Source organism: Mustela lutreola, chromosome 1 (assembly GCF_030435805.1).
Source record: "Mustela lutreola isolate mMusLut2 chromosome 1, mMusLut2.pri, whole genome shotgun sequence".
Taxonomy (NCBI): domain Eukaryota; kingdom Metazoa; phylum Chordata; class Mammalia; order Carnivora; family Mustelidae; genus Mustela; species Mustela lutreola.
This window is the reverse complement of record NC_081290.1, coordinates 29,611,173-29,623,748: the sequence shown is the minus strand read 5'-3', so window position 1 is coordinate 29,623,748 and position 12,576 is coordinate 29,611,173. Positions and strand designations below refer to the sequence as shown.

Here is a 12,576-nt window from a genome sequence, read left to right as displayed (position 1 = left end):
CAAGAGCAGGTCATTTAAATAATATTGCATTCAATTAAGAGATTAAGAAAGCTGCAAGATTCCCCATTTACAAACAGAATGATAAACTTGAGTCTATCTAACAAAAACAATCTTATTTATTTTATGCTTTCAGGTAAATGTGAACTTTTTATGATAGAAAGTAGCCAGTTTTCCAGGTGAACTTGCTTTCCATATCACCACTTTCTTAACATGTTGAAGGAATCAATGTTAGCACTTCATGAAGCCCCCCAGCCCCCCTAAAATTTCAGGGTAGCTTTATACTTTCCTGGTCACCCTGTAACTTTTTGTTTTAAAAATAATTTAAGAAATTAATATTTAAAATCACTATTACAAAATATCACTGTTATATCCCAATGTAAAAAAGTCACAATAAATTCAATTCTTGTAAGCAAACATGTATGAATGACCAGAGTACAAAAAACACAATTTGCAGATCAAATATATTTAAATTAATTTTAATAAATACAAAAAGATAATGTTTAGCATTAATTTGTGTGTGATTGATTAGTATTTTTTTTTAAACAGCAAGCATAATGACACATTCAATAAAGGCCAAATTATCTTACATATGTGAAAAATAGTGACTTTTCCCAATTACAACAAGGTCACAAATTACAAATATTATTAGCTCTCGAATGATATTCTCAAATGAGAAAACCTACCATACAAGTATATTGTCACCCAGAAAATTTCAAATTTCACCTTATGTGAATATTCCAAGTTTAGTGTTGGAGCTGTATCATGCATTGTCTATGCATGTAATTTTATTATTAATATGTAGCAAGGGGAAAACATTTCATTCCTTTCTGGGTTTTTTTTTTTTTTTTTTTCAAATTTAGCAACAAATATGAAGCTTTCATAAGTTTTCATGCATGTCAACTCTAAAGGGAATATTTCATGGAAGGTCACATTCCTCATTTTAGAACACACCAAAACATGAATTTGTATCTGCTCAGAAGAATCTTAAAGAAAACTGGATACCAACAAACTTGAAATCAATTACAGAGCAGGCACCTAAGATCAATAAATAACTGAGGACTTATCCGTGGATGGTAAAGTTTAATTCATAAAAACTGTGGCTCAAAGTTCAGTTTCATTTAAGCCATTCTAATCATACATTAAACTTCTTCACACATTATGCAGAATTCAAAACACAGCCAAGTACTTCAAATACTACGCTGAGTATTTTAAACATAAATATGGGAATGAATCTATCAGCCATTATTTCTAAAGTAATTCAGTATCAAAATCCTTTGTTTTGCTTTCCTAATATCATTTGTTCTCACAAATGAACTTTGTGGGAAGTAGTTATTTTTATACAATAATCTAGACTGGAATTTGACAGCATGTCATGGTAAAGTAAGTCTTCTAAAACGAAGCATGAAAAACTGAAATTCTCACACCAACTGAGCTATTTCAACACTAACAATCCCAACTCTGGAATGTATTTAGGGTCTGTTTAGACTTGTTTCTATAAATAGTAACTTGCAACAAAAAGATGAAGTCAATACATAATTCTTTAAGTCCAATGAGTTTAAATGTCATGAAACCAACCATGTGGCAAATAAAATAAAACCTCTCCAACACCTAACAAAACTGGCAAAAAGAAAAGAAAAAAGAAAGAAAGAAAACAAAATAGTGTGCTTAATTTTAAGCATTTTTATGCATTATCATTACATATGGTTCAAAAAAGAAAAATGTAACATACTCCTAGAAACTAAATTGTAACCAATGTTTGTGAATAACCCAAAAATGGGTTCTTGGTTGCTTTATAGTTCAGTGTTTCCTTGGTTTTGTCTTATAGAAAAGCAGATGGTAGACTTTTCAATGGATTGATGCCCCCCAAAAGGTATGAATATAAATAAGAATTAAAGCAAAGAAAAATACAGCTTTTTTTTTTTTTTTTTTACTTTGTCTAAAATACGTGTTAAACCAGCATGTCTGTGTATATATAGAAATTCTAAACTTCCAGAACTTCAAGAATCACACAGTGATTTCCGGTTGTTGTGAGGACTGAATGAGGTATTCTATGTGAAGGGCTTAGAATACTGACTAGGACGGGATGAGCTCTCCACAAGCCATTTCAATTCAAAAAGGTATGAAACTGACCAGTCAGTAATGAATATAGATAACTAGGCATTTGGCTACAATCAACCACATATTTAATTTAATGAAATCTTTCGCAAACTTCCATTTACAAACTTGGAATTCAAAGATTTTTCTATCCTGCCTTATAAGCGAAATTGGGAAATCAATTTGAACCAAGTAGAAATACATCAGAAAGATGTTTACAACTTTATAGGAAGGATATCTCCAACCATATGTATAGCTCAAGACTAAATTCCAACTAATAAGTCTGTTATGGATCTATTGAAAAAAATATTCTATTAACTAAGTTAATAAGAGTTAATTTGAGATTGGACCCATTAATAAAATAAATTGTTTAGATTTCATAAAATCGTCTGAATTTCTCAAAATGTTCTTTCATACCTGGAAATACACACACACACACACACACATACACATACACACATGCATTTCTAATCAAAGGTAAGAACTTATTAAGGATTCTTTGGGAACTATAAATTGGAACATCTATTGGTTGTTCTTCCCTACTGGTCATATTAACTGATATTACATATTAACTACAACATGGAGAAAGTGATTTAAAGTGGTGTTATAATTATTTATATGAGAAAATGTTTTTCATGTATACAAATAGAATATTTCAACTAAAGAAAGTTGAAAACAGTGATATAAATATGTCTAATATTTATATGTCTAAGTGATTAAGAATTTCCAAGAAAAACATGATACAAAATTCTTATAATAGATTTTGAATATTTTTTATTACTTTTCCCACATGCCTTCACATGAATTCCTTCTATTTTAGTATTTTAATCATGATGCTTATCATGATGGAATCATAACTGTTAAACATTTGTGTATATATTTATGCATATTTAATTTTTCCCTTTTCTTGGGAGTTAAAAAGGGAAAATCCTTTACTAGGTTTAATTGGCAACATCCTCATTTTTTCTAGTGGATTTTTCTTTTTGATATTTCTTTTCCTGTTTTTGAGGTCCTAAATTTGTTTTTGAATATGATGAAAATATGAGTGATTATACTAATGGAAAATATTAGTATCTTTTATACAAATGCTTGTTAAAAAAGATTATGGATATTAAAATTTCATTAAATACTGGATTTCACCTTTTAAAGCATGAATTCAATAAAGAAAAATGATTATACTTTGTCTTGTCCACACTATTATGAGTAATTTTGATACAGTGTCTCTGTATTCCAAGCATGGATATCAAAAATAACCACAGCCCTTCTCAGTTTAAATGGTATGCTTCTCTACACTCTGAATTAATAAGAGGGAAACCCACAGTACCATGAAACCTCAGTTAAAAGGAAAATTAATTCACTACAAGGTAGCGATGGGTCAGCTTGATTCCCTTGAAATTCTGAAATTTTTTATACGAATCTTGTCATTTGCAACAACTGGATGGAACTAAAGAGTATTATGCTAAGCAAAATGAGTCAGTCAGAGAAAGACAATTATTGTATGATTTCACTCATATGTAGAATTTAAGAAACAAAACAGAGGGGCATAAGGGAAGAGAGGGAAATATAAAACAAGAGGAAATCAGAGAGGGAGACCAACCATACGAGATTCTTAATCATAGGAAACAAACAGGGTTGCTGGAGGGGAGTGGAGTGGGGCAGCAATGGGGTAACTGGGTGATGGACATTAAGGAGCGCATGAGATGAATGAGCACTGGGTATTATATGCAACTGACAAATCACCGAACTCTACCTCTGAAACTAATAATACACTATTAATTAATTGAATTTAATTTTTTTCAAAATAGTAAATAAATGTACTACAGGGTAGCAATGGGTCAACTTGACTCCATTGAAATTCTGAATCGTTTTATATGAAAAAAAAATCCGCAAATTGCTTCAAAAATATGCAAATGCATGTAAGAATGTCAGAAAACTAACAACAGGGTCAACCTATACAGTTTGGTGTTTGGTAAATTTATTATTAACAAATCTATTAATATGGTCTCAGATTTCAAGTTAAATAAATAATAAATCATTCCCTGTTTCACAGTTATTGTCTAAGACGTCAAGAATGGAGCATTTGAAAACAGTCTTAATGGCTGTTGAAGAACCATGACTTTGCAGAAGGTGACTTGACTTACTTCCCTTCCCTCCCATTGAAACGATGACAGGTCATGCCAAAGTATGGTAGTGACAGAATCCACAGAGCTTTGGCGCTCTTGTAGTATCTATAGTACCATGGTAGAATTCAGTTCCCTAAGCCAGGAATATAGAAAGAACCAATCAGAATTAAATACTGATTACATCATATATATACATATGTATATATATGTACAGATATATGTATATGTATACACACATATATCTATTAAAGAAAAATACGAATGAAATAATAGAATCTGTGTTCTTTTTAAATAAACTATGGAATATTTAAGAAAAAAAATTGGAAACGTCACTCAAGGGGATCACTTATTCAAACCTGAGATAAATTCGAGAGAGATCCCTGAAGATTGCTGAACAGTAACACTGGCATTTTAAAAATCACTGACGTTTAAAATCATTACTAAATAGTTATATTTATTCCACTTTTGTATTAAAAAATAGCAACATGAATAGGAAGAAAAAAAACCAGCTACTATCTTAAGCACACTCATGATCTTATAGTTCGTTAGAACAACTCTCAGTGCTATATTAATTCATGGGTTCCATTTAGCCTTTGCTCTTAGGTTTTTAGAAGAAGAAGGTGCACTTTATTTTTCAACTAAATTCTGTGGGTGTGATATGAGTGTTATTAACACCATCCCCATGGTATGGCACATAATAGGAGGTATAAAAATATTTGTTGTAGCTGAATCAGAGTAGCAGCTATACAATAATGAGACTATATCTCTGTATATGCACATGTTCTTATCTACATTTTGTACATACCGTGACCCTTTACGTCAATGTACAACTGCCTAAAAGAGGCGTCATGTTATGAGCCAAAGAGACCTCTGTTAGTATATTAAAAATGTATTACCTGAAAAATTGGACTCATTTTAATAAATTCATGTCACTTCTATTTTGCATCTTTAAAATGGTTTATGGAAGGGAGAATGATCATAAACACTCGCGTTCTATAATTTCAAATCATTTTAAATGGAGCGTCCACCCACTCTCCTGCAAGACCAAAAGCTCCCTTTGATTTACCTAAACTTCAAAAGATTAAGAAGTGCATAAAAAAATACAGCAAAGTGGAGAAATAATGGAAAATCCTGATCTATGTTCTCAGAAAATCTGAACTGTCAGGATGTTATTAAGCTCAGATAAGAGTTTGGCCATTAAAACTAAAACTAAGGGTGACAATAAGAACAACTTTTCTGGCCCATCTACCATAAATGTTAAAACAAAACAAAACAAAACAAAACACCCCAAACAAACAAAAACTGGTGCCATCAATGTAGGTGCAGCCCTTTGTCAAAGGTAAAGATGAGTCTTTTCTGTTGTCACACAGAAACTGCTATTTACAACTATTTTTTACATATGTACATATTTATAAATTTATAACTTATGGTCAGACATGAAGGGGGAAATGCAAAATTTAACAACAACATTTTTAAAGTGCCTAATAATGTATACCGTACAAAGCATTTTTATTGCTTGCCATCAAACACGGTGCACTCTCTTTGACTCTCACGCACTTTCCTAAACTCTACCAAAGATCCAAGTTATATTTAAATGTGTAGGAAATAGGATCTCATATGTTAAAACTATTTAGATGACAAAGAAACTGTAATTGGAAGGGAATTAAAGAAATACATTTATTAGCTCATGTAATAATTTTATTTTATTAAGGATTACGGATTACCTTTAGTGAGGGAATTTTTAATGTCAAAGCTGTCTCCACGGCAAATTCTGTTAATAAGATGCATTTGTGACCTTGGTATTAATACAGTCATGCAAAGCACATAATAGAATCACACTAAAACAAAGAAAATGAAAAAAATTTAAACGAGGCAAAGGAATAACAAGTTTTGCTGTGATTTTGCTTATTTCCATAAGATACTCCTTTTATTTGATTTTATGAACATACTTACTTATGCACTATACTGAAATACTGTACAAAACTGCAAGAAATGCCACTATTTGACTACTTATGTTTCTACAAAAACACCATCATAAAGGTGTATCTATTAGTAAAAGTCAACTAATAACTGCTAATGTAGATGTGAGTCAAAAGGTTTTCAGGTTTTCCAAAAATGTTAAATCTAGGCATGAGACACAATTGTTAACTTCTATTAACACATTTCAGGGGCACAGAGTATATTTTAAAATATTAAAAGAAAAATGAATTTTATCCATTAATAATTAGTAATCATATAAAATTGAAAACTGTGGTTTCTAATTTAGTTATTCGCGTGCGTTCTAATTTAGTTAATCAGTGTGTGTGTGTGTGTGTGTGTGTGCGCACGCGTGCGCGTGCACACGCACATGCTCATTTACGTATGTGCGTGTGAACTAATCCACGATCTGTTGGTGATGCTTTGAAGTTTCTGTTTAAAAATGTTCAACTCTTACCAAAACCTCTTCTGGTATACAAAGCTGTTGTAAATTTGAGTCAGTGAAATTTAAAGTTGCAATTTACAAAAGCAGATTTACATTAATTCTGATCTGAAAGTGCTGCTTCAAGACAGAAAAAAGTGCCAATTAACTGCCCTTTCCTTTGTAATTAGTGGCTTCTGAGTCCTGATGACGAGAAGCCTTAAGGCAGAATTTGCAGTAAACAGGAAAGAAGAGAATCGTTTAAGTGCTCATCTAAACGCTGGGACACCTATGAATTCTCATTGGTGGGAGTTTTTGGCACAATTTTCTGATCGACATGAATGTTGCTTTACAGCAGCCAAGTGGGATGCTTTTTCCAGTCGCCAGCACCAAGAAAATTTAGCTGATCAATTTCAATACAACACATACCTGGAAAGAGTAAGATACATTTGTCTTTTTTTTTTTTTTTTTAATTTAAGGTAGTTTCCAATGATTAAAATAATCTGTAGGATTTCAATTATTACTCTCAAATAAACTCTGAGGCTAAAATGTAATGACTGTGACATTCTGATAGTTACTAAAGTCTAGGCATAATTAACATCCTGTCAGGAGTGATTCATAATTATTTGAGCTTGTCATGCGGTAATATGTTGCTATAGATGCTATACAGAGTAATTAAAAGCTGATTTCAGATCCTAGTTTTTTCTTCTGATGTGTGCTAAGCTTCCAATTACACTAGCAGGGTTTCCGAGCACTCATGAAGGGAACAGATGTGGCAGATACGAGGTTCTGTGATTTAGGAGAATTCATCTTGGAACGACAGTGTTATCTTACGTTATAGTTAGGCTACGGTAGAAAATAGTCCTAATATTTAAGATCTAAATCGAAAGAGTTCATCAAGTGTGGTATAGGAGCCCCATTTTCATCACTAGTAGGGAATAAACCAGGCCACTTTAATGAGAAAGCCACTTTAAATGAGTTCCTAGGGTAAATCTTTAAAAAAGGCAATGGCTCTTTGGGTATGGGGTGCTTTCTGCCTGCAATTCCACAAGTTAGCAAATGCGTGTCTCCGTTCGAGGTCTACTGGTAAGCTATATAGCTATATACATACTGTACATATTGGTTCACAAATTAGCAGTTATTAGTCAGACTGTACATAGCAAAACAAAGTTCTATGTTGCTATACATCCCAAAGATACTTGTGTCCTGATTCAAGGACTGACCCCTAATACAGGTTCTCTGTTTAAATACGTAGCCCAGTAAACTAAATTAAATGTACCAAACAAAACTGGGAAAACTATCCTAGACATTCTGTCAATTTTGCTAACGCTGTTGAAGGTTTTCTTGGCTTCCGCTGGCTTGTTCTCCGGCTTCTTATTGGGTTCTGGCGTGGTTGCACTCTTGGAGATGGTGGAGAGAACTGGGTCTTTTGAAAGATTCGGGGCATAATTGGCAACAGCCACCGCATAAGCATTGTTCTGTATCATGACAGAGGCTTTTTCTTTTTTCTATTGAAAAATACAAGAATTAACACAATGTGGGTTGAGCCTGCCATTTAACATTTTCCAAACTCCAGTTCAAATTCTGAAGAAAAGTATTTTGATAAACATCATTATACATTAGAAAGATGAAATTTAGGAAAATAAATAAAAGGAATCCTGAAACCATGAGGAAAGCTCCAGAGTAAAATCAGTGATACCATTTCCCTGGAGAACCGTATTTGTTGTTGTTTACATGGAAAACAAACAATCAAAACCACGCATTTAATAAACGATACAACATTTTGACTCTTAAGTTATTCAGATATTTGTTCAATGGATGAGAGAATGAATAAATGAAATGTAGAAATATTTTAACCAGAGGAACGATCATCTACAATGACCACATTTTCTGAATAAAGAAATTTAACTTCTTTAACTAGATAACAGGGATTCTCATTTTCATGTCAAACACTTTACTAATATGATGGGAAGCGAACTATATACAGTTGGCAGTGAAATAAATACTAAAAATCTGGGACAAAGATAAAATACAAACTTTGATTTTTGCCTAGCTCATGCACAACCTGCTTTTCTTCATAATCTCCATCTACTTGAATATGACCCACAGTTATCTCCTGCCTGGACCAGACAACATGCTTCGTGCTCTTCCAGCTTTCACTTGACCTTGTCCAACCATAGACACACTCTAGTCACAGGTTTTTTGTTTTTTTTTTTAAGACATCAGTGGGATCATGTCACTCCTCAGCTTCAATCTCTTGAATATTCTCTCAAGGAACTTAGAATAAAATCAGTAGTTCTTACCATGGCTTCTTTACTTCATTAATTATACACCAGTCTCATGAAATAACTTCAGTTTTCAAGAACACTTCCTTGTTTTCCTTGTTTGATGCCTATGGCCATGCTGCTTCCTAGACTGGAAGGCTCTCCCTCCAACACACTCTTCATGTGTTACATTAGTCACCATCGAGGGTGTCATTTGTGAAAAACTTCACTACTGGATAGGAGGTAAGTTCTATGCCAATTCCTATGTTACAAATTCCAAAATAGAGGCTAAAGAAGTTTCCTGACATAACCAGGTCTCCTTCCTATTAAGTGGCTGAACGATCACACAAACTCAAGTGCGTGTGACTTCTAAAGTTCTACTTTAAGCATCATACTGTGTGACTTTCTCTTTGAGGAATCTATCTGAAACCTGGGAGTACACTTTTTCCTACCTAGATATCATTTAAAATAATATCAAATTGCCCTTAGAATTCAGACTTTGGGGATGTTCGTTCACCTCTCCCTACTTCACCTTTTAGTTCAAACAAAACAAACAAAAAAAACCCCACAGGGGATAATTATACAAAAGCCATAATGAACTGTTGTGAGAATTAAATGAATAAACAAATATTCAAACCACATACAAAAGCACAGCCTCTTAGTGGAGAGCAGGAACAGTTATAACTCTATTACAGGCTAAACAAGATTATTGGCTTATAAAATGTATAGACAATATACATAAACAGGACCTCAAAAAAGGTGTCTTGGAAGAGGGACATTTAAGTTAGGTCAAGATTTATGGTGCAAGGCTTAGACATTTTGACAAAGAAACATGAATGCAAACATCCTTTGTTGCAAAAGGAGCCTATGGTTAAAAACTCTGTACTGACTCTTACCAACCCCCTTCTTGCCCAACGCAAATAACCTTCAGTTGTATATAAACCCACAGTTGGTGCTAAAATTATTTAGCAAACCCTGAAGCAGACACACTAACAAATCAGAACAGGTCCTCTAACTAATCGGGATGAATATCTGCTGTAAATACCCAGAGGGCTGTACCAGGATGTACCAACAAATATCAACCCTGCATGTTTATATGCTGGTGTGTGTGTGTGTGAGTGTGTGGTGTGTGTATGTGTGTGTGTGTTTAATCCCAATGCTGAAGATACTACAATAAGCGGTGTTAAAAATAATTTTAATGTATGTGTGTAACTTTTATTGACTTAACCACAGAGAACAAGATTTCATCATATTTCTTTTTCATCGCTCAAAGTATGGCTTCAATCTCTGAATGTAAGTATAAAGTTGAGAGACAAGCTCAGTACCTGACAAGATGATGGCTTGACTTCACAATGCTCTCTTGGAACTTGGAAACTTGATTATTTTCAGAACCAACAGCAAGCAAAAGTGCAACAGTCATGAGTACTAGCTTTAATCAAAAGCCAGTGGTGGACACCTGTAATTTCTAACCAGTGAATTAAATGAAGCCCAGGACACCCTCATGGTCCTAAACCTTCTCAATTCCTAGCCACAGCCCACTAAAGCCTTTCTGGCTCAAATCTTACAAAGTCTTGTTTTAAAGGATAAAATAACTCCCTTCAGTCCATTTGAAAGTAATTGTCACAAATCTGCAGTAAAACAAATTGTTCTTACCTATTTAAGATTATTAATATCATGTATATAGAGAAAAAATGCTGTTGAATTCATAGATGACTTACAGTCCTTAGATCTGCTAAACCAGAGTACACAGATTAAGTCCACATAATATATTCTATTACTGTTCTGCTGGTGATAGTATTAAAACATATTTGTACTCTAGGCCATTACTAGAAGATACTACCTCACTCTATTCATTATTAACTTCCATTAAAAAGAACCAAACTGATATATGATGTTATAAATCCTCTTCAAGTATCATACAAGCCTCTGATCAAGGCAGACCATCAGCAGGTTGAGTCCTTGGGACAATGATTTTGCCTCTTTGAGAATTTTACTTTATTCAATGTGACCCTTGGCCTACACTCAGACCGTCAGAGCCTTGGAGAGAAATAATGCAGTGAAGACTATCATTTTGTTAACTGTTCACACCAGTACTAACTGCCACAAGATAATTTTTTTTAAGGTTCATGTCCATATATAGAGTTTTTTTTTTCTTTCGAGAATCAGGCCAGGTTCCAATAGTTCACACTACCTAATTTCTCATAGTCTAATTTGATTATTCTGTATTTCTGCTTTAAGTCTCTTAGGTAGGCCACTTCATATAAGAATAAGGCCAGGTATGCCTGAAAATATAAGTAAAGAAATCAATGTTAAATGTGAAGAATGAAAACAAACAGAAGGAGAATGGGGGACATGAAGGCAAGTGGACACTGCAAATTTCTATTAATTTTAAGTAACTGCTAAGGCTTTTGTAACCAATACATGGATGATTGACATAATATCTCTCACCCAAATTCTTACCTGTTATATTTCACTAGGCTTCTCTATCACATATTCCATGGGTAATTAAAACATAAAATATCCAGAAATGAACTGGGGTTACTTTTACTCCCAACCTAATTCTTTATACCTCCCTATATCCCCTAACTTGTGAATGATACCACAGTTGAGCCAGGAAATGATAACCAACACACACTGACCCCCTAGACAGATCCATTTTATACTACTCAGCTCAAAATCGCTTCTTATTGCAGTAAGTACGCCTTCCATGTGTTTTCATAGCACACTAGTGTTTGTCTCAATAATGGAGCATATACTTTTTTCATTTATTTTTTCTTCTATTTAATCGTGAGCTCCTTGAAAGCATACACAGTGCAATGCAGAGCTCCTAGCATAGTTCCTAGCACAGAAAAGGTTTAAAAAATGTTTACAGGGAATGACATGCACAAGAATGATTAGTGTGATCAAAAATACATATTTAGAAGATATATAATATATAAAACATGAAGTATTTTATAATGTAGGCATTTATTAAATTCATAAAAACTAGATTCCCATAGTATGTCCTACAATTCTGCTATGTAATTATCTTGAAAGTCCTCAATTTTATTATTCCACATGTCTGTGAAAGTTGTTTTACTATAATTGGACTCATATAACTGGAAAGGGGGAAAATATGGCTAAACACAAAATTGGTAACATATATTTTTAAACATTACTGGGGGAAAGATTAAAATATGCTACTATAGAATATGTTGATGATGCTACTGAAGTGGAATGAAAATGAAATATAGTGCATACTACTTAAATTTTCTATTTTTTAAACAATGTTTTATAGGGTTCAGAATATTGAGTTTATTACTTTGTTAGAATGTCTGAATATGTATTTAAGATTTCAAGTGTGGAAAATTCCTGATTATACAAATCAAAATGTCTTGATTTTTGCCCCATGGGGCAAACCAATCTCAGCTTCCTTAGAGTATTAGATAAAATAATGTGTTAAATAACTTGAGCAAATGTTCTATCTAAAATATAGCCATCTATTAGCAAAGTGTCCTGGGATACAAATAAAAATAATAATCACATGGTTTCAGAATTGGAAAGAATGGCAGAGATTGTCCTTAGGATCAGGAAATGGAGCTCTCATAAATGTAATACTAAATAAGACAGACTTTGGAAAACACCCAAGGTAGCCAAAAGTGGCAACTCTATGCTCTTACTATATACACCATGTTGCCTTTTTAGTCTATTGTGGCTA

The 12,576-nt window shown here is 33.2% G+C and overlaps 1 protein-coding gene across 4 annotated transcripts in view; it reads right to left on the bottom strand.

The window, feature by feature from the left end:
* Positions 1 to 438: 438 nt before the first annotated feature.
* The window catches only part of GABRA2 (gamma-aminobutyric acid type A receptor subunit alpha2), a 128,894-nt gene continuing 116,756 nt past the window's right edge, over positions 439 to 12,576 (bottom strand). For 2 of the 4 annotated variants that reach the window (XM_059162254.1, XM_059162273.1), the window contains one exon: positions 4,357 to 8,123. In XM_059162254.1, the coding sequence (XP_059018237.1) occupies positions 7,827 to 8,123 (297 nt within the window). In that variant the 3' untranslated portion in view covers positions 4,357 to 7,826. The other 2 variants (XM_059162281.1, XM_059162265.1) reach the window with 2 other exon arrangements.